The following is a 19,056-nucleotide window of genomic DNA, read 5'->3' as shown; positions in this document are numbered from 1 at the left end:
TCAGTAGCTAGTTTAAAAATATATAAACCTGTATTTTAACCTTTTAAAATTTCTACACTAGGGAGAAATGTTTTCGGGTTTATAATGTTTTATAAAATATGTAGTAAAATACATATATAGTTGTTTAATAATATTACATATACAGGCACCAGTGGTTCACCAGTGGCCTGTTATCCTAGCTACTTAGGAGGGTGAAATCTGAAGATTCTGGTTCAAAGCCAGCCTTGGCAATAAAGTTCATAAGACTCTTATTTCCAATTAACTACCAAAAAAACCTGAAAGTGGAGCTGTGGCTCAAGTGGTAGAATACTTACTAGCCTTGAGCAAAAGAGCTCAGGGACAGTGCCCAGGCTCTAAATTCAAGCCCCCAGGACCAGCACACACACACACACACACACACACACACACACACACACACACACACAAATATTACATATACTAAGAAAATAATATTTTTAAGTATTTGGTGACCACTGATCTATTACCACAGAAGTGGAACATTTGGGAACATTCTTTTTTTTGAGCACTCTACCACTTGAGCCACAGCACCACTTCCGGTTTTCTGGTAGTTTAATGGAGATAAGATTCTCACAGACTTTTCCTGCTCGGCTGGCTTTGAACAGCGATCCTCAGATCTCAGCCTCCTTAAGTGGCTAGGCGTGAGCCACCGGCACCCAGCTACATTTGGGAACATTCTCTGCACAGGTGGTATGGGAAGGACAACAAAACCAGAAGCAATTTGGCCTGTAGTGTGTCAAGTGTGGGGCAGAATGCATCTTCGGGGTTCTAACCTAGGGATTGGTGGAGAGGCAGCATGTTTGTGTTAGCTTTCTGTCACTGTAATAAACACCTGAGATAATTTATGAAAGACCAAAGACTTACTTGGCTCAGTATGGAGGTTTCAATTCATGATCAACTGGTCCTGTTCCTCTGAGTCTATAGCTAAGCAACACATTACACCGAAAATGCATAGAAAAGCAAAATCACTCACCTTACCAAGGGAGCAAGAGAGGAAAAGACTGAGGTTCCTAACTCTCTTTCAGGGCACCGGCTCTGATGACTAAGAGATCCTTCACAAGGATCCTAAGAACCGTTCTTCCCCTTTAAAGCTTTCACCACTTTCACCACTCTCAGGCTGGGGACCAGGCCACTAACACATTGGCCTTTGGTGAACATTTACTATTTGCCAAGCTGTACTGGATAGAGTTTATGGAAAACTCTGGGTTCTAGTAAATCCTCAGTTTGTTATCAGTTACTTTTTCCCTTTTGTTCTTTGCTATGCACAAGTGTGTGTGTGGGGGGGGCACTCAGAGGTTAGGAATGTGCATGAGTAAATTTACAAGTACATACCTACCCCCCCCCCTCCACCTGCAAGAACAGGGAATGTGGAAGACAGCATATATGCAAACATACCATGACTGTAGAGTATTTCTCTAGTTCAAAAGACAAAGTCCACTCTCCAGTCTGGACAGAATCTTTTTTTTTTCTTTTTCTTTTTTGTCAGTCATGGGGCTTGAACTCTGGGCCTGGGCGCTGCCCCTTAGCTCTTCAGCTCAAGGCGAGCACTCTACCACTTGAGCCACAGCACCACTTCCAGTTTTCTGGTGGTTTGTTGGAGGTAAGAGTCTCACGGTCCTTCCTGCCCCGGCTGGCTTTGAACAGCGATCCTCAGATCTCAGCCTCCTGAGTAGTTTGGATTACAGGCTTGAGCCACCGGCGCCCGGCTTGAATCTTATTTTTAATCACAACCTTGGAGACCTGACTAATGCCAGGTAGACACACTGCGACGGTAAGACTGTAAGTTATGAAAATAGAACAGCCGTGGAAAGCCTATTCCATCGAATTAACCAACGGCCCGGTATTGCACCCGTGCTAATCCACGACAGACCCTTGGAAAATACTAGAGAGGGCCGGCCACAGCGGTGACCCCTGAGCACCGCGGGCGCCGCGGCAGGGTGGGTGGGAAGCCGTGGGAAACAAAGGTGGGGACCAGGGGCTGAGTCAGGGAAAGGGCCCAAGGTTGCGGCGCTCAAGGCCGCGCGGGGTGGAGCCAGGTCGCCCGCAGGCCGCACCGGGACCTGCTAGGCCGCGCTGAGGAGCAGGACGGGCGACCGAGGGGCCCAGGAGAGGAGCGGGAGAGGAGCGGGAGACGAGAGTAGCAGGAGGCTGGGCGAGAGGCGTAGGCCTGGGCTGGGCTGGGCCGGACCCCGGCCGGCCGGGCCAGGGGGGCGGGCGGCCAAGGGAAGGGCTTTCAGTCAGCCAGCCCCGCCCCCCGGTCCCGCTTGGCCGCCGCGGCGGCGTGAGGGGAAAGGCCGGCAGGCGGGGGCCGGCGCGGCGCGGCGCGGCGCAGCGCGGCGCGGCGAAGGGGAGGAGCCCGCGGCCACGCCCCCTTCGGAGCGAGGGAAGGAGAAAGGCTCTCGGGGAAGGAGCAGGACGCCGAGCGGGGCGGGAGAGGGCGCCGAGCCGGGCGGGAGGGGGCGCCGGCCGGGCCTGCGCCCGACAAGCGGTGAGCAGAGGAGGGGGAAGGGGCCCGGAAGGAGGCGAGCGGGGCCGCGACGCTGGGAGCCGGACGCGGGACGCCGCCGCTTCTTCTCAACCAGCACCCGAACCCGAGTCCCGAGCGGCTGCGGAGGCCGGAGCGCGGCGGGCGGCCGGGCGGACGAGCGGGGCGGGGAGCCCAGGCCCGGCTGGTGGTCCCGCGGCGGGAGCTGTGGGCTCCTGCCTGAGCTCGGGTAGGGACGCGAGGGAGGAAAGAGGCCGAGGCGTCCGGATTTTCTAGGAGCTGATGCGGAGGAAAAATCCACCCGAACTCAAATCCACAATAATTGTCCAAAAGGAATAATAATAAGGAAGCAATTTTTGTTTTGTATGTTTTTTTTTTTGACCGGGAGCAAAAGAGAGAGAGAGAGGAGAGAGAGAAAGGGAACGAGAGGAAGCGAAATCTCCGTTTCATGGAGGCTGAGGCGAGAGAGAATTTCAGAGCCTGGATGTGGAGCTGCAAACCAGCAGAAGTAACTCAGGAAATTGTCTTTCAGAAAAAGGCCGAACGTAGGCTGGGTCAGAGGATCAGGCTGAGGTAGGTGGAGGAACCTGCAAGTTTAAAGGGAAAAGAAAAAGGAAGGAATATTTTCAGAGCTTCTCTCTGGTTTGTGGGGCAGTGCTGCCGTTTAAAAAACGTCAACAGCCTTTTAGATGTTCTGTGATTTTTGTTGTTTTTGTGTGTGGTTATTTCAGAATTTAAGAATCTTGAATGTAAAAGCTTCCTTTTTTTATTTTTAACGAAAAATCCACTGATTTTTATTCCCAGGATTGGGAATGGTTGCGTTGGACTGATAAGGAGTGGTGCAGTGTACATACTATTGTATGGTTTTATTTATTTTTTTTTTAATTGGACAATCACCTGGAAGATTTTTTTCCAAGTGTCATTTCGGATATATTCATCTTGTTTTTTCTTTCCTTCCCTCGAGTGACTCTACTGTTGTCAATTTAAACATTGGAGATCAGAAAAAAAAATTTTTTTCCACCTTTTGGAGCTTGAGGCTTCCTTGCCAACAGAAGAACAGCTGGGAAAACTGGATTAAAAGGATGTTTTTTATCTGTGTTTTGCAGTTAAGACTGATATTTGAAGGCACTTTCTTTATGTGATTCATTTTTTTTTTAGCCCACAGTGCTAAACTTGAAGAGATTTGTGGTTGGGATTTTGGTTTTTAAGAAGGTCATAGTTTTTCCTCTTTTCTTTTCGTGTTTTTTTTTTTTTTAAGCGGGGGGAGGGGAAAGGGGCCAAAAAAGGAGACCATGTTAACTGGTAGAAGTAGAATGGAGCTGCAGTCACCAGGGTCCTGAGAGCTGGAAGAAAAAAGGATTCAATCTTCAAGTTGGAAGGCCCTCCTCTCACCTTTCTTAAAAATTGCAACGAGATTTAGTCTTGATCAAGACGCCAAGACTTCAAGATTCTGGAACCCTGGGGACACCGAGAAACCATGAGTGTAAGGTTACCTCAGAGTATAGACAGGTAGGTTTGCTAAGAATTTGGTTTTTAAGCACTTTAATAAAGAAAAAGCGGGGAGGTGATGGCTTGCATCTTGATAAAGGGTGGGGAAAAAAAAAAGAATCTGTGAGTTGTGGAAATTGGTGGGGTAGAGCATTGATTTCTGGAGACTGTTGGCATGTATGTTTATGTTACTTCTGTATGTGTCCCTGTTGAAAACATACTTCCTGATTCAGTGTCTTTAAGCAACTAGCAGTAAAGCCAGAAGAAGGGAAGGAGAGGGCATTGCTTCCATGGCTTTTGACTTTGTCTAGGCTAGAGTCTGCATTTGAGTTCCTAACTTGCCAGCCTAGGGCAGCCAAAAAGCAGGCCTGGTCATGTGAGCTCCCATGGATGGCTGGAGATAGGCTTTAGGTGCTGGAGTTGTTGGAGAAAGGCCCTGAACTGGGCATAGTCCTCCACCATGCTAGTAGGTAGGGAATGGTGATGGGGTGGATTCCATTTCTGGAATGGGGAAGGTGTTCTTAGCCCAAGTGATTGTACCACATAGGTCTGGATTTTTACCAATGTTTGATAGAACCACAAATGCTTAGGTCCCATTAGAATATCCTCCCCTAGGGGCTGGGAAGGTGGCTCAGTGGTAGAGTACTTGTCTTGCATGCTTGAGGCCCTGGGTTCGATTCTCCAGCACCACAAGCAAAAAGAAAAAAAGCCAGAAGTGGTGCTGTGGCTCAAGTGTTGGAGTGCTAGCTTTGAGCTGAAGAGCTGAGGGACAGCACTCAGGCGCAGAGTTCAGTCCCCACAACCGGACCCAAAAAAAAAGAAAAAAGAATATCCTCCCCTCTACCCTTGAAACAGAGACCTATCAACTGGCTGATGCTCTTAGTTTCATGTTACAAATGTTAAGTGGTTTCTTTCTTTTTTTTTTTTTTTTAATCTGTCATGGGACTTGAAGTCTGGGCCTGGGTGCTGTCTTGAGCTTTTCAGCTCAAGGCAAGTGCTCTACCACTTGAGCCACAACGCCACTTTTGGTTTTCTGGTGGTTAACTGGAGATAAAAGTCTCACGGACTTTCCTGCCCGGCCTGGCTTTGAACCATGGTCCTCAGATCGAAGCCTCCTGAGTAGGATTACAGGCATAAGCCACTGGCGCTCAGCAATTCTTATTAAGTTTGACTTTGCAAAATAGACATTCCTTCTTCCTGGAGCCAGAAAGAGTTATTTTAGGTTCTTAGGTTTGATGGGCAGAGACCCCGGGGATGGGAGTCACCTGAGCAGATGCTTCATCTTTTCCAAGAATCTGCCCAGCCTCTTCTGTCAGTGGTAACATTACAGTGTGTTTTTAATTCTTTCCTTGAAAGGATGAGTACAAGTTTGTAAGGTTTCTCCTTTTTCCTTTCCTTCTCCTCAACCTTTCCCTCCCAAAGACTCTTGAGGGAGGTGTGTTCTTTGGGTGCTCCACACTCACTGTGTTGGTGAAAGATTGGAGGACTGAATAAGCAAATGAAAAGACTGAGCCTGTGAAGAAATATTGATGAGATAAGGAAGACTCCCTTCTTTCCTTCTTTCCTTCCCTCCCCCTTCCTCTCCCTCCCCTTTCCCCTCCCTCCCCCTCCGTCCCTCCCTTCCTGCCTACCTTCCTTCCTTCCTTCCTTCCTTCCTTCCTTCCTTCCTTCCTTCCTTCCTTCCTTCCTTCCTTCCTTCCTTCCTTCCTTCCTTCCTTCCTTCTTTTGTGCTGGTCTGGGACTTGAACTGAGGGCCTGGGCACTGTCCCTGAGCTTCTTTTGCTCAATGTTAGCACTCTACCACTTGAGCCACAGCTTTACTGGCTTTTTTTGGGGGGGGGGGTTGGTAGTTTTTTGGAGATAAGAGTCTCAAGGACTTTCCTGCCCTGCTGGCTTCACACCCCAATCCCCAGATCTCAGTCTCCTGAATAGTAGGCTTACAAGTTTGAGTCCCTGTACCAAGCAGGAAGACTATCTTCCAGGAAGCAGCTGCTCATGTTGTTTCAGTTAACCTGTGGTTATCCATGCTAATAATTTCATTTTTACAATGGAACCTGGCCTAAAATGCCTATCATCTACTTCCTAAACACTAATCTGTATTGCCAAAGAGTCCCATTTATCCCATTTGTTCAGCAGTCCTCAGACGAAGAACTTTGGCAGTAGAGGAAAGGCAACTACCCACAAAGGATATATGAGTATTCCCAACTCCCTTCTCCTTCCCATTGGTTTCTCTGTAGTTTGACCCCGGAGGGTGGTAACTGAGGCATGTCAGGGCAAAGAGATGAGATGCTGTATACAACTGTCCTTTCTTTTTCATCTCTTGGAGGTTAGTGCTCCTGCCTTTTTAAGGTTTGGTTGGTAAACTGTTTCTGGGAATTGAGGTATGTCAGAAGAAGAAAATCAAGGTGGAGGAAAACTAGGAGGAGGAGGAGGAGTAAAGTTTCTTGGTTTAGGTATATTAAGCACTGCACTGTTTCTCTGAGAGTTTGGATATCCTCACAGAGACTACCAAGATCTATATAGTATGTAAGGTTTTCTAAGTGCTTTCATACAGTATGTCTCCCTGCTGCCGCTCCCCTCCCCCCAGGTCCTGGGACTTGAACTCAGGAGCTGTCAGCACTGTCCCTGAGCTTATTTTGCTCAAGGGTGGCACTCTACTCTTTAGCCACAGTACCACTTTGGGCTTTTCTGTTTACATGGTACTGAGGAATCAAACCCAGGACTTCATGCATGCTAGGCAAGCACGTTACCACTAAGCCACATTCCCAGCCCCCAGTATGTCTTTTTGGAGCCTCATCATATTTCTGTGAGGTTAGACAAATCAGAAGTTGTTCCATTTTGCAGAAGCTATAACTGTGGCTCAAAGTGGATTCCTGGCTTGCCCAGTGCCATCATACCTGGTTAGTGTCAGAATTGGGACACAAACCCAAGTCTTCTGATTTGGAATGCCTCGCTTGCCTTTGTTATTGCTCCATCCTGTTTGACTAAGTTTATAGACTCATTATGTAGAATGTGTGAGGCCCCCATTTTGCTCTCTTTGGCAGCAGGGTAGGTTTCTTCAGAGGCCAGGCATTCCCTCCCACTTTGTACCTGTACTTTTTAAAGTTAAAGCACCATGTTCTCCTATGGGATATTGTAGATTTGAGGATGGGGACTTTCTTTGTCTTTCCCAGACTGACTCTCTCGTAAGAGGGTCATTTCTGGAACTTAGGACCCCTTCTACCTGTCTCCTACTCTATGTACTGGATAGCTCATTTGGTTGGACCTTTTGACATTCTAGACCCTATTCCATATGAATTTTGAATAGTTCATTGCCTTATACCTTAATGAAGGGGCCAATTGGATGGAAATGCTGCAGACATGAAGTTAGAGAATCTATTCTCTTTCAGTTTATCAGTTTGCTGTGTAGGGAGGCTTGTATAGATTCTTTAAGAGTGTTTTAGAAAATAAAAGTGTAGAGTCCTTGCAAAGAACACACAGTCTAACTGGGTAACTGAGAAACACAAGAAGCTACCTAGCCAAACGTGGTGGTTTACAGTCCTATAATCCCAGCGCTCAGGGGGCTAAGACAGGAAGATGAAGAGTTTGAAAGCAGTCTGAGCTACATAGGAAACTCAAGGTCAGTTTGTGCTACATAAAAAGACTCTCAAAAAACAAAACAAAACATCTTCCAAAGACAAGTTTGTCAGTTTGATAAAAGTGTAAAGACTATGTTTGATTTACCTGTTTCATGTCCTATGTGCCCAGCTTAGTGTTTGTGTGTGTGTGTGTGTGTGTGTGTGTGTGTGTGTGTGTGTGTGTGTGTGTGTGTGTGTGTGTGTATGTGTGTGTTAAGTGCTCTAGAAATGTTTGACAGATATTGAAATGAATGATCCTTCAAGAACTGCAAATTCTTCCACTTTCGGTGTTTTCTGCATTCATATGTTACTTTCAAATGTAATCAAAATTAGACCAATTAAAGAAGGTTCTGTAGGTGATATGTATTTTCTATAAGGTAAGGAATATGGTGGGATATGGATATGTTTGGAAACAGATTTTGGCTTAAAGATAACTGTGGAAATATCTATTTGGTAATCTTTTTTTTTTTTTTTTTTTTGGTTAGTTTTGGGACTTGAACTCAAGGCCTGGGCACTGTCCCTGAGCCTCAGCCTCCTTTGTGCTCAAGTCTAGTGCTCTACCACTTGAGCCACAAGGCCACTTCCAGTTTTCTGGTGGTTAATTGGAGATAAGAGTCTACTGACTTTCCTGCCTGGGCTGGCTTTGAACTGCAATCCCCAGATCTCAGTGTCCTGAGTAGCTAGAATTACAGATATGAGACACTGGTGCCTGGCGAGTATTTGGCAATCTTATACTTACTTTTCTCAGTTGGCTAGTAACTCTTGTGGCCATCGAATGCAGGAGGTAATTGCCAAGTGATCTTTGTCTTTTATTGTTCATCACTAATTACTGAAAGATGAGATAGTATAGCTGTTCTTGTCTCTTAGTTTTTGCCCATGAACAATTTATTGCCTCTATATTCTTTTCAAGACTTTTATAAAAATGTATTTGTTAGATATTGTGAGCAGAGATTATGATATTTAATTATTTATAGTAGTGATAACATTTTGCTAAGCCAGCCAACTGTGGCAAGTATTTTTAAGATGGCCCTGAGTTAGAAGTTTGCATCCATGAAACAGCTTTTCTTTGCACTGTTTCCTCAAATGAGGACCAAATCAGAGAAGTACTGCATTTAAGCCTGGAATTCTTGGTTTGAGCCCTGGTTTTCCCCTGTACTATGTGACCTTGGGCAAGTCACGTGCCTCCTCTGATTTCCTCATGTAAAACAGTAGTATTTCATTATGTAAAGTACTTTCCAGTTCATACTTGTATGCTACGTGCTATTTGAAGATTATGTTTATTGCATATCCCTAGCAAGAATGTTCAAGGGAAGAAATCAGAAGAAATAATATATTTCAACTTATTTTCTAAATTGTAAAATTTCATATAAACTTTAGATGGTAAGTTCATGGATTTGATTTGGGCTTATGCACTACTTACTAAGCTAAGTAGACCAAAACAAAATAAGGATTTTTTTTTTTTTTGCCAGTTCCAAGGCTTAACCTCAGGACCTGGGCCCTGTCCCTTATCTTTCCACTTCCAGCTTTTTATGATTAATTGAAGGAAAGAGTCACAGACTTCCTGCCCGGGCTGGCTTTGAAACACAATCCTCAAATTTCAGCCTCCTAAGTACCTAGGATTATAGGCATGAGTCACCATAGACATTGATTTTTTTAAATTAAAAAGTAAAATAGTTTTCTTTTTGCAGAAGAGCATAAGGTTAGAAAGAAGGAATATTTTTTATAGTGGTCATAGTTTGGTGAGATACTACAAGACTGACAGGTAAACTTGTTGAGTCTCTTGCAGGGAATTTTGATGAAAGGGAAAGACTTCATTTACTGGACTCACTGAATGTTCAGTTATAGAGATAGAAAGGAGTTATTTTGTGTCCTTTCCTTCTTCTCTTTTCTGCTTTCATTCCTTCTTTTTGCTTCTTTTCTAGTGCTAAAGATAGAACCCAGGGTCTCTTGAATACTAAGCAAGTACTTTATGACTGAGCTACACTCTAGCCCCAGAAAGGATTTGTTTATCTCTGGCTATTCCTTATTGTAGAAGCATATGACTTTCATAATTCAAAATAAACCCAGAACCAGTCAGACGCAGGTGACTCACACCTGTAATACTAGCTACTTAGGAGCCTGAGACCTGGAAGATTGAAGTTCAAAGCCAGTCCAAACAGACTCTGCCCCTGAGACTTCATCTCCAGTTAACCAGCCAAAAGCTAGTCTGGAGGTGTAGCTCAAGTTGGTGTAGTACCAGCCAAGCAAGCAAGCCAAGTAAGTAAATGGCCCCTAAGTTTAAGCTCCCAATACCAACAAATCAATCAATCCAGATCCCTGTAAAGAATCTCTTTCTTCTTGAGTTTCTGGTCTTTATGTAGCTCTGAGACAAGAAATCTCCAGGCATTTATTTGAGCTTCTGCTTCATTCAGAAGGTTGGCCTTCTAGAACCATGATAGAGATCTAGAGCTACAACTAGTAAGTACTCCGAAGTTCTGAGTCTTTTTCAAAATACAGCATTTGTTTATATCTAGGGATGCAAGATTAGAGATGGCACTGGATTTGCAGATGAAACATTTGGCGATTAATCACCATTATGAGCAGAAGCAGGCTAAGATTAATTTTAGATACTCAGAAACATTATTGGTAGAGCACTCTTTAGTTAATACATTTGTTAAAGCTTTTTTTATAAATACTGCCAGGCAGAGCCCCCTGTCCTTCTGCTTAGAAGCCTAAATGAAATATAAAAATGCATATGTGTTTATAAAAATAAAAGAGCCAAGCTGGGCACTGGTGGCTCACATCTGTATAATCCTAGCTACTCAAGAGGCTGAGATCTGAAGATTGTAGCTCCAAGCCAGCCAAGGTAGGAAGTCCCTGATTAACCACCAAAAAGTCAGAAGTAGAGCCCTGAGCAAAAAAATCTCAGGGACAGCACCCAAGTCCTGAGTTCAAGTCCCGAAACCAGCGTGCGCGCACACACGCGCACACACACACACACACACACACACACACACACACACACACACACACACACACACACACACACACACACACACACACACACACACACACACACACACACACACACACACACACACACACACACACACACACACACAGTGCGCCAATAGCTCATAGCTGTAATCCTAGCAATTTAGGAGTTTGAGATTGGGAAGATCATGGTTCAGGGCCAATTCAGGGAAAAAAGTTTACGTAACCCCATCTTAAGGAATTGCTAGACAAGGTTGTATTCACCTGTTACCTACCTATGTGAGATGTCTCAAACATAGGTGATTCATATCTGGGAAGGAAGTGAGTCCCTATTTCAAAAATAATGAGCAAAAATCAGTGCTAGAAGTGAGGTTTAGTGGTTAAGAACACCTGCCTAACCAAATATGAGGACTGAGTTCTAACATTAGTGCTGCTGAAAAAATGAAATAAAATAAAATGTTTTGTGAAGGGTACAAAAGAAATCCAATCTGTAAGTCAGTATAAAGATAAGGACATTCTAGAAGCTTGTAATCTCTATGGACTAGAGTGGTAACTGGAGTTTGGATTAGTGTTCTTTTAAAGACCCAGGATTCTTTTTTTTTTTTTGGTCCGGTCGTGGGGCCTGAACTCTGGGCCTGGGCACTGTCTGTCCCTCAGCTCTTCAGCTCAAGGTTAGCGCTCTACCACTTGAGCCACAGCGCCACTTCCAGCTTTTTTCTTTTTGCTTATGTGGTGCTGAGGAATCGAACCCAGGGCCTCAGGCATGCAAGGCAAGCGCTCTACCACTGAGCCACCTTCCCAGCCCAAGACTCAGGATTCTTATATAGGTGAAAGGGTTTTGTTAGCTGTGAATTCTGTAAAGTATAGGATGAGTTATTTTAATCTATATTGACTGAATCTGCTTTCATATTTTCATAGTGGCATTGCTGTTAAAATCTGTTTATTGGTTTATTGTTTCAAAACTTAATTGATAAGATTTATCATGCAGCTTGGAAACTTTTTTGGGGGGACTGTATGTTCTTCCTTCTTTTCCTCATTACCATACTGGGGAAAGGCTTAGTATAGACCTGCAAGTGGCATCTGAGGTCACTCCTTTACTCTATTAGACAAGTAGGAGGATCTGGTCTCCAAAAAAAATTTAAAATACAGGTTGGGAATGTGGCTTAGTGGTAGAGTGCTTGCCTAGCATGCATGAAGCCCTGGGTTCGATTCCTTAGTACCACATTTATAGAAAAAGCTGGCTCAAATAGTAGAGTGCTAGCCTTGAGCAAAAGAAGCTCAGGAACAGTGCCCAGGCCGAGTTCAAGACCCAGGACTGGCAAAAAAAAAAAAAGTTAAAATAAAAATAAAAAAATTAAAATACAGCCAGGTTTCATCTGTGAAAGGTGATTTTGAATTGAAGGAAGAAACCAGTATCCTAGTTAATAGATCTGTGTGCTGGGGCCAGCTTTCCCTCTAACTAGGTAGCTTACCTTCTGTGGACCTCAGTTTTCCTTTTTTGTGTGTGTGCCAGCACTGGGGCTTGGACTCCAGGCCTGGCACTCTTCTGTTATCTATTTATTTATTTTTTTATCGGTCGTGGGGCCTGAACTCTGGGCCTAGGCACTGTCCCTGAGCCCTTTAGCTCAAGGCTAGAGTTCTACCACATGAGCCACAGCGCCACTTCCAATTTTTTCAGCTTATGTGGTGCTGAAGAATTGAACCCAGGGCTTCATGCATGCAGGCAAGCACTCTACCACTGAGCCACATTCCCAGCACTCCTCTGTAGCATTTTTGCTTAGGCTAGCACTCTTCCATTTATGCTTCCAGTTACATTCCAGCTTTTGGATGGTTAATTGGAAATTTTTTATTTTTTGGGTCCGGTTGTGGGGCCTGAACTCTGGGCCTAGGTGCTGTCCCTCAGCTCTTCAGCTCAAGGCTAGCGCTCTACCACTTGAGCAAGTCTTTCAGATTGTCTGCCTGGACTGGTTTTGAACTGGGATCCTTAGATCTTGGCCTCCTCAGGCTACCTAGGATTATAGGCTTGTGTCTGAAAACCAAATATCTTGTGTCTTTTCTTTCTTTCTTTCTTTTTTTTGCCAGGCATGGGGCCTGAACTCTAGGCCTGGGCACTGTCCCTTAGCTCATCAGCTCAAGGCTAGCGCTCTACCACTTGAGCCACAGCCCACTTCCAGCTTTTTCTGCTTATGTGGTGGTAAGGAATCGAACCCAGGGCCTCATGCATGCAAGGCAAGCACTCTACCACTGAGCCACCTTCCCAGCCCTTGTGTCTTTTCTTTCAGTGAGTCAAGACTTCCTTTCAGGAATCATTTTTGGCCTTCTGGAAAACCAGTGAAAATGAAAGGAAATAGGAAATAGCTGTTTGATGAAAGTGGGAAGGAAAATGGCAGTACAGGGATGTGGAAACATTAGGGAGGAACTGGGAGCCAGTAGCTCCTAATAGTATGGTAGTAGGATTTAGAAGGGTTTTTGTTGTTGTTGTTTTTTTGTCGGTTGTGGGGCTTGAACTCTGGGCCTGGGTGCTGTCCCTCTTGAGCTCTTCAGCTCAAGGTAAATGCTCTACCTAGAGCCACAGTTCCACTTCTGCTTTTCTGGTGATTATTTGGAGATAAGAGTCTCACATACTTTCCTGCCCAGGCTGGCTTTGAACCGTGATCCTCAGATCTCAGCCTCCTGAGTAGCTACATGTGTGAGCCACCGGTGCCTGGCTAGAAGGTATTTTTATGGTTTGTAAGTACACCCAGATTTGTGGTGCTAAGACAATACGATAGATTTGAGGGGAAAATCACAGGAATCCAGTAGAACCTTAAGGAATCACCTTGCTCTTTCTTCTTGACTCCAGATTGGTGGTAAAGACAGGTTGGGAGTTTGTTCTGTTTTCAGTGATCCCTGTGGAAGGTGATTCCATGACTTCAGCAGTTGTAAAGCGTTTTACTATCTTAATTCTGGCTTTAGTGTAAATCCTAGGGTCACTAGCATCCCTCCATCTTTATTGACTTCATTAAGATTTTCTTCTCATCCTAAACATCAGCCAACTAATATAAGGTGGTATGAGAAAGGGGCTTTGAAAAGTTGCAGTGGAATTATTTCAACATCTTTATTCCCAGCCCTTGCTTCTTTCTCTTTAGTATTTGAGGGACAGTTACTATAAGGTGCTATGATGAGATGTTTACTCACTTGTCATGACCTAGTCTCAAATCACACAGCCTTCCAAGTAGTGACCTAAGATCTACAGCATTTAGAAGTCAGTTGATTAGACTGCAAATATTTATCAAATGGCTCCATGCTCAGTTCAGTTCTTAGTGTTCTGTTAGATAACACACAAGAATGTGGAGCTTAACATTCTTATTGGGAATGTTAATGAAACAGCCCAAAACAGTATAAAAATTGTGCATAATTGCTAAATCTTTTTGTATACCAAAACAGTACATTTAGATCTGGGATTGGTAGCCCTGCTTGTAATCCCAGTGTTTAGGAAACTGAGGCAAGAAGATAGGATCATGAGTTTGAGCCCAGCCTGAGCTACATAGTGGGACCTTAATATATATTTACAGAAGACTAGAAAGTTGGACTGGGAAGGTGGCTCAGTGGTAGAGTGCTTGCCTTGCATGCATGAGGCCCTGGGTTCAATTCCTTAGTACCACATAGCAGAAAAAGCCAGGAGTGGCGCTGTGGCTCCAGTAGTAGAGAGCTAGCCTTGAGCTGAAGAACTGAGGGACAGTGCCCAGGCCCAGAGTTCAGGCCCCACGACCAACAAAAAAAAAAAAAAAAAAGAAGAAGACTAGAAAGTTGATGCTAGTGAGAAGGGATAATTAAGATTACTTAGGTGGAAGGGAAAGGAGGCAATTTTGGACAAGGAAAATAACATGGGGAAAGCTTCTGTACAACCAAGCATGGTGTGGCTTGAAAATGGTATTTGTAGAGTTGGTATTTGTAGAGTCCAGAGAGGACGTTGACAAGGGGTGAGTAGAGTGGGGGAAAAAGATATTCACACATTGTATGATCGGGAAAAGGGAACCAGTGAAAGTATATGTATTGATATGGTGATAGAAAATTCACATACTAGTTTATAGAGAAAATTCAGATGTTAGTATGTAGATTGAAAGACAGCTTGAGTGAAGAAGGTAAGCTACAAGTGTCTGGGTTTTTTGTTTTTTGTTCTTTGGGTTTTTTTTTTTTAAGCAGTTTTGTCAGAAGATGATTGATTTCTGGATCACAGGTAATAGTAGGAATAGAGAACTTGCAAGTTTCAGAAGACATTTTGGAGCCAGTGGCTCATGCTTATAATCATAGATATTCAGGAGGCTGAGATCCTGAGGATTATGGTTTGAAGCCAGCCCAGCTAGTAAAGTCCATTAGAATTTTATTTCTAATTAACCCACCATAAAACTGGAAGTGGCACTGTGGCTCAAAGTGGTAGAGCAGTAGCCATGAGCAAAACTCAGCAATAATGACAGGCCCTAATTTCAAGCTCATGACCAGGAAAAAAAAATAAGACATTTTGGAAGAAGAATCAATGAGGTGTGTTAGAGCTGAGTCAAATATGATTCCCAAATCTTGAGACTAGCTGACTAGAAAGACTAGAAAGGTAGTGCTGTTGATAGAATAAGACTTCATCAAAAGTCACTTGGTCTCCTACTGGTATCCAGCAATTCACTGAATACAGCATATTGGTAAGACTCAGAATAGGCCTTTTTTTTTTCTTTTTCTTTTTTTTGGTTGGTTGTGGGGCTTGAACTCGGTGCCTGGGTGCTATTCCTGAGCCCTTTTGCTTAAGACTGCTGCAGTAGAGTGCCACAGTTTTGTTGTTTTGTTTGTTTGTTTGCTTTGTTTTTGTTTTTGTTTTTTGCCAGTCCTGGTGCTTGAACTCAGGGCCCAGCACTGTCCCTATGCTTCTTTTGCTGAAGGCTAGCACTCTTCTACTTGAGCCAGAGCACCATTTCCCACTTTTTCTGTTTATGTGGTACTGAAAAATTGAACCCAGGGCTTCACACATGCTAGGGCAAGCACTCTACCATGAAGCCACATTTCCAGCCCTTGCCACAGATTTTTGAGCCACAGTTCCACTTCTGCTTTTCTGGTGATTTATTTGGAGATAAAAAGAGTCTCACATACTTTCCTGCCCAGGCTGGCTTTGAACCGTGATCCGCAGATCTCAGCCTCCTGAGTAGGATTACAGAACTGAGCTACTAGCATACAGCAGGTTAAGCCTATGGAATAATTTGAGTTTTTCAGTGTAGCCTTTTAAAGACAGGCCAGGGGTAGCTTAGGACACATACCACAGGGATGACACAGTCCATTCTAGGAGATCTCTTAGGAAATTTGAGGCGATTAGTATATATTTAATAGGTGCATACCCAATTTTCATGTCACTCTCCAGGGATGTAGAAACCATCCTAGTAGCATAATACAGACTGTTGTGTGAGCCTGTACTCAGTAACTAGCTGGGTGATCAGTATGATCTTTGTAAAAGCATTTTGCAAATTCTATAGTACCAAACATATGGTGAGTGTTGTTAAGGAATTTGGTTTGGCAGAAACCCTAGATTGGTCTGAACTTTCCTCAGCTGCCACTGGAAGACCAGTGCTTGGATTACCCAGAGGCCCATGCTGATTCTCAAATGAAGACTGACAGGCCATGGCTTTAGAAGCATAATGAACAAACACAGGACAGTAGTTAAAAATCTAGTACCTGAGATCTCAACCCAATGTAGATTTTGCTTGAAACTCAGGTCTTTTCTAGCTGCAGCTCTCTCAAGTCTGTGATTGTTGACTTCTTCCTTCAGTCCCTCCTACATCTCATAATTTTATGTGTTCTTACTGATTCTTACGACCCTGCTTGCTTGCTTGCTATTTTTTTTGGGGGGGGGTTGTAGGGCTTGAACTCTGGGCCTGGGTGCTGTCCCTGAGCTCTTTAGCTCAAGGTGAGCTCTCTACCACTTGAGCCACAACACCACTTCTGGTTTTCTGGTGGTTAATTGGAGATAAGAGTCTCACAGACTTTCTTGCCTGGGCTGGCTTTGAACCGCAGTCCTCAGTTCTCAGCCTCCTGAGTAGCTAGGATTACAGATATGAGCCACCACCACCTGCTGCTTGCTTGCTTTTTGATTGTTATTATAAAGGTGCTATACAGAGGTGAGCTTTTTCATTCAAGGCTGGTGCTCTGCCAGTTTGAGCCACAGCTCCACTTTTGCTTTTTTGGCAGTTAATTGGAGATAGAAGTCTCATGGACTTTCCTGCTCGATCCTGCTTTGAACGGTGATACTCAGATCTCAGCCTCCTGAGTAGCTAGGATTACAGGTATGAGCCATCTGAGTCTGGCTTGATTAACCTGTTTTCTAGCTCCTCCTCATTCTTTCACCCTTTGTGTCAGTATTCTTTGTTTCCCTCACCTCTGCCCCATTAGTCTTACTTCCTTCAAGAAAACCTTTTTTTTTTGGGGGGGGGGGAGTCCAGTCATAGGGCCAGAACTCTGGGCCTGGGCGCTGTCCCTCAGCTCTTCAGCTCAAGGCTAGCGCTCTAGCGCCACTTCCGGCTTTTTTTTGCTTATGTGGTGCTGGGGAATCAAACCCAGGGACTCAGGCATGCAAGGCAAGCACTCTACCACTGAGCCACCTTCCCAGCCCCAAGAAAACCTTTTTGAGACCATCAAACCTATACATTTATATTATTCAGCCTACTTTGAATATTCATACAGTAATTCAGCTCTCCTTTTATTTGTATAAAAGAATTTGTGTAACATTTCTGGTAAAATGTCTAGCACATGGTAGACTATTATAACTAAATGGCAGTGCTGTTCCATTTTGCATGTTTTATTTCCTTTTTCCCTTCCTTCCTTTCTTCCTTCCTTTCTTCTCTCCCTCCCTCCCTCGCTCCCTCCCTCCCTCCCTCCCTCCCTCCCTCCTTCCTTCCTTCCTCCCTCCCTCCCTCCCTCCTTTCCTCCCTCCCTCCCTCCCTCCCTTTTGTCTTTCTTTCTGTCTGTCTTGTCCTGTTACTTAGCGTTCAAGAGTGGTATCTTCATTTTTCTGGGTTGTCTTCTGGTGCGCAGTTTAGTTCTATTTATGACAGGTATTTTCTTTTTGTGTGTGGGTTCTGGGGCCTGAACTCAGGGCTTTAGAGGCTCACTTGGCTTTTTTTGCCCAAGGATGATGCTCTACCACTTAAGCCATTGCTATACTTTTTGCCTTTTCGGTGGTTAATTAGAAACAAGAGTCTCAAGGACTTTCTGCCTGGACTGTCTTCAGATCTCAGCCTCCTGAGTAGCTAGGATTATAAGCATGAGCTACCAGCCCTGTCTTGAAAGGTATTTTCTTTCTTTTTTTTTTTTTTTTTTTTTTTGGTCGGTCCTGGAGCTTGAACTCTGGGGCTAGGTGTTGTCCCTGCACTCATCAGCTCAAGAAGAGTGCTGTACCGCTTGAGCCACAGCGCCACTTCTGGTTTTCTAGTGGCTTATTGGAGATAAGAGTCTCATGGACTTTCCTTCCCGGGCTGGCCTTGAACCTTGATCCTCAGATCTCAGCCTCCTGAGTAGCTAGGATTACAGGTATGAGCCACCTGCGCCCAGCTGAAAGGTATTTTCTTTATACAAGAGATGTTGTTTCTGGACTTGAACGGTAGAGTCTCTCCCCCCCCTCCCCCTCTCCCTCTCTCCCCCCTTTCTCTCCTTCCCTCCCTCCTTCCCTCCCTCCCCCTTTTCCCACCCCTACCCCCACCCCCGTACTTGAACTCAGGGCCTGAGCACTATTCCCAAACACTTGTAGTTAACATTGCTGATTCCCTCCATACCTAGCAAATGGAGTTTATTCATTAAAGCAGATCTAAACTCTGCTGCCAGGAACTGAGACCAGAAAATGCCTGTTCTTATTGGGTGCTAGTCTTGGGTGTTTGGAATATCTTCCAGGGACAAAGAAGCCCTATTGGGGTTGCTTTCAGCTCTTTAGAGTTCTAGGGATTTCCCATTGGCAGATTGGTTTCCGGCTTCCTTTTTCAGCAGAGGTCTGAGGGCACAGAGCCCACCCTGCTATTGTCCTGGCTGCCCTAAGCTGGATCCCATTAATTTCCCAAAGCAAGGCTCTTAGAAACTTCTCTCCAAGAGACTCACACTGAAGAGAAAGGCCACTGTTGTTCTGGGAGGTGGCTGGAGAAAGTGTAGTGAATAGCTGTGTGAATGGGACCTTGTATGAGACTAGAACTGTAGACCCTCATCTCAGAGCCCTGGGGACAAAGGGAAACATCACTGGGGTTTCAGTGTTTTCTCAGTGTCTTTTCAGAATTAGGAACATTCATGCTATTCTTTCAAATAAGAAGGTTGATGTAATAGGTCTTCACATTCTGTGGTGCTAGACACTGAGGATCCAGCTTGAATACATTGCATACCATCCCCTCAAGTTGGTGATGATTTTATTGTAGGGAGACAGAAGTAAGCTAGAATTGTATAACAACGAAAGTTACTCAGTTCCATAACATCAGTCTGACA

At 44.5% G+C, this 19,056-nt stretch overlaps 1 protein-coding gene across 9 annotated transcripts in view; it reads left to right on the top strand.

The window, feature by feature from the left end:
• Window positions 1-2,407: 2,407 nt before the first annotated feature.
• The window catches only part of Arhgef11 (Rho guanine nucleotide exchange factor 11), a 106,253-nt gene continuing 89,604 nt past the window's right edge, over window positions 2,408-19,056 (top strand). For all 9 annotated transcript variants that reach the window (XM_069990234.1, XM_069990240.1, XM_069990238.1 and 6 more), the window contains exon 1: window positions 2,408-4,012. In XM_069990234.1, coding sequence (XP_069846335.1) covers window positions 3,981-4,012 — 32 coding nt within the window. In that variant the 5' untranslated portion in view covers window positions 2,408-3,980. The remainder of the gene's footprint in view (window positions 4,013-19,056) is intronic.

This window comes from Dipodomys merriami, unplaced genomic scaffold, assembly GCF_024711535.1.
Source record: "Dipodomys merriami isolate MVZ:Mamm:240054 unplaced genomic scaffold, mDipMer1.0.p SCAF_392, whole genome shotgun sequence".
In the NCBI taxonomy this organism is placed as follows: domain Eukaryota; kingdom Metazoa; phylum Chordata; class Mammalia; order Rodentia; family Heteromyidae; genus Dipodomys; species Dipodomys merriami.
Note: the sequence above shows the minus strand (reverse complement) of the source record. Positions and strands in the feature narration are given on the sequence as shown.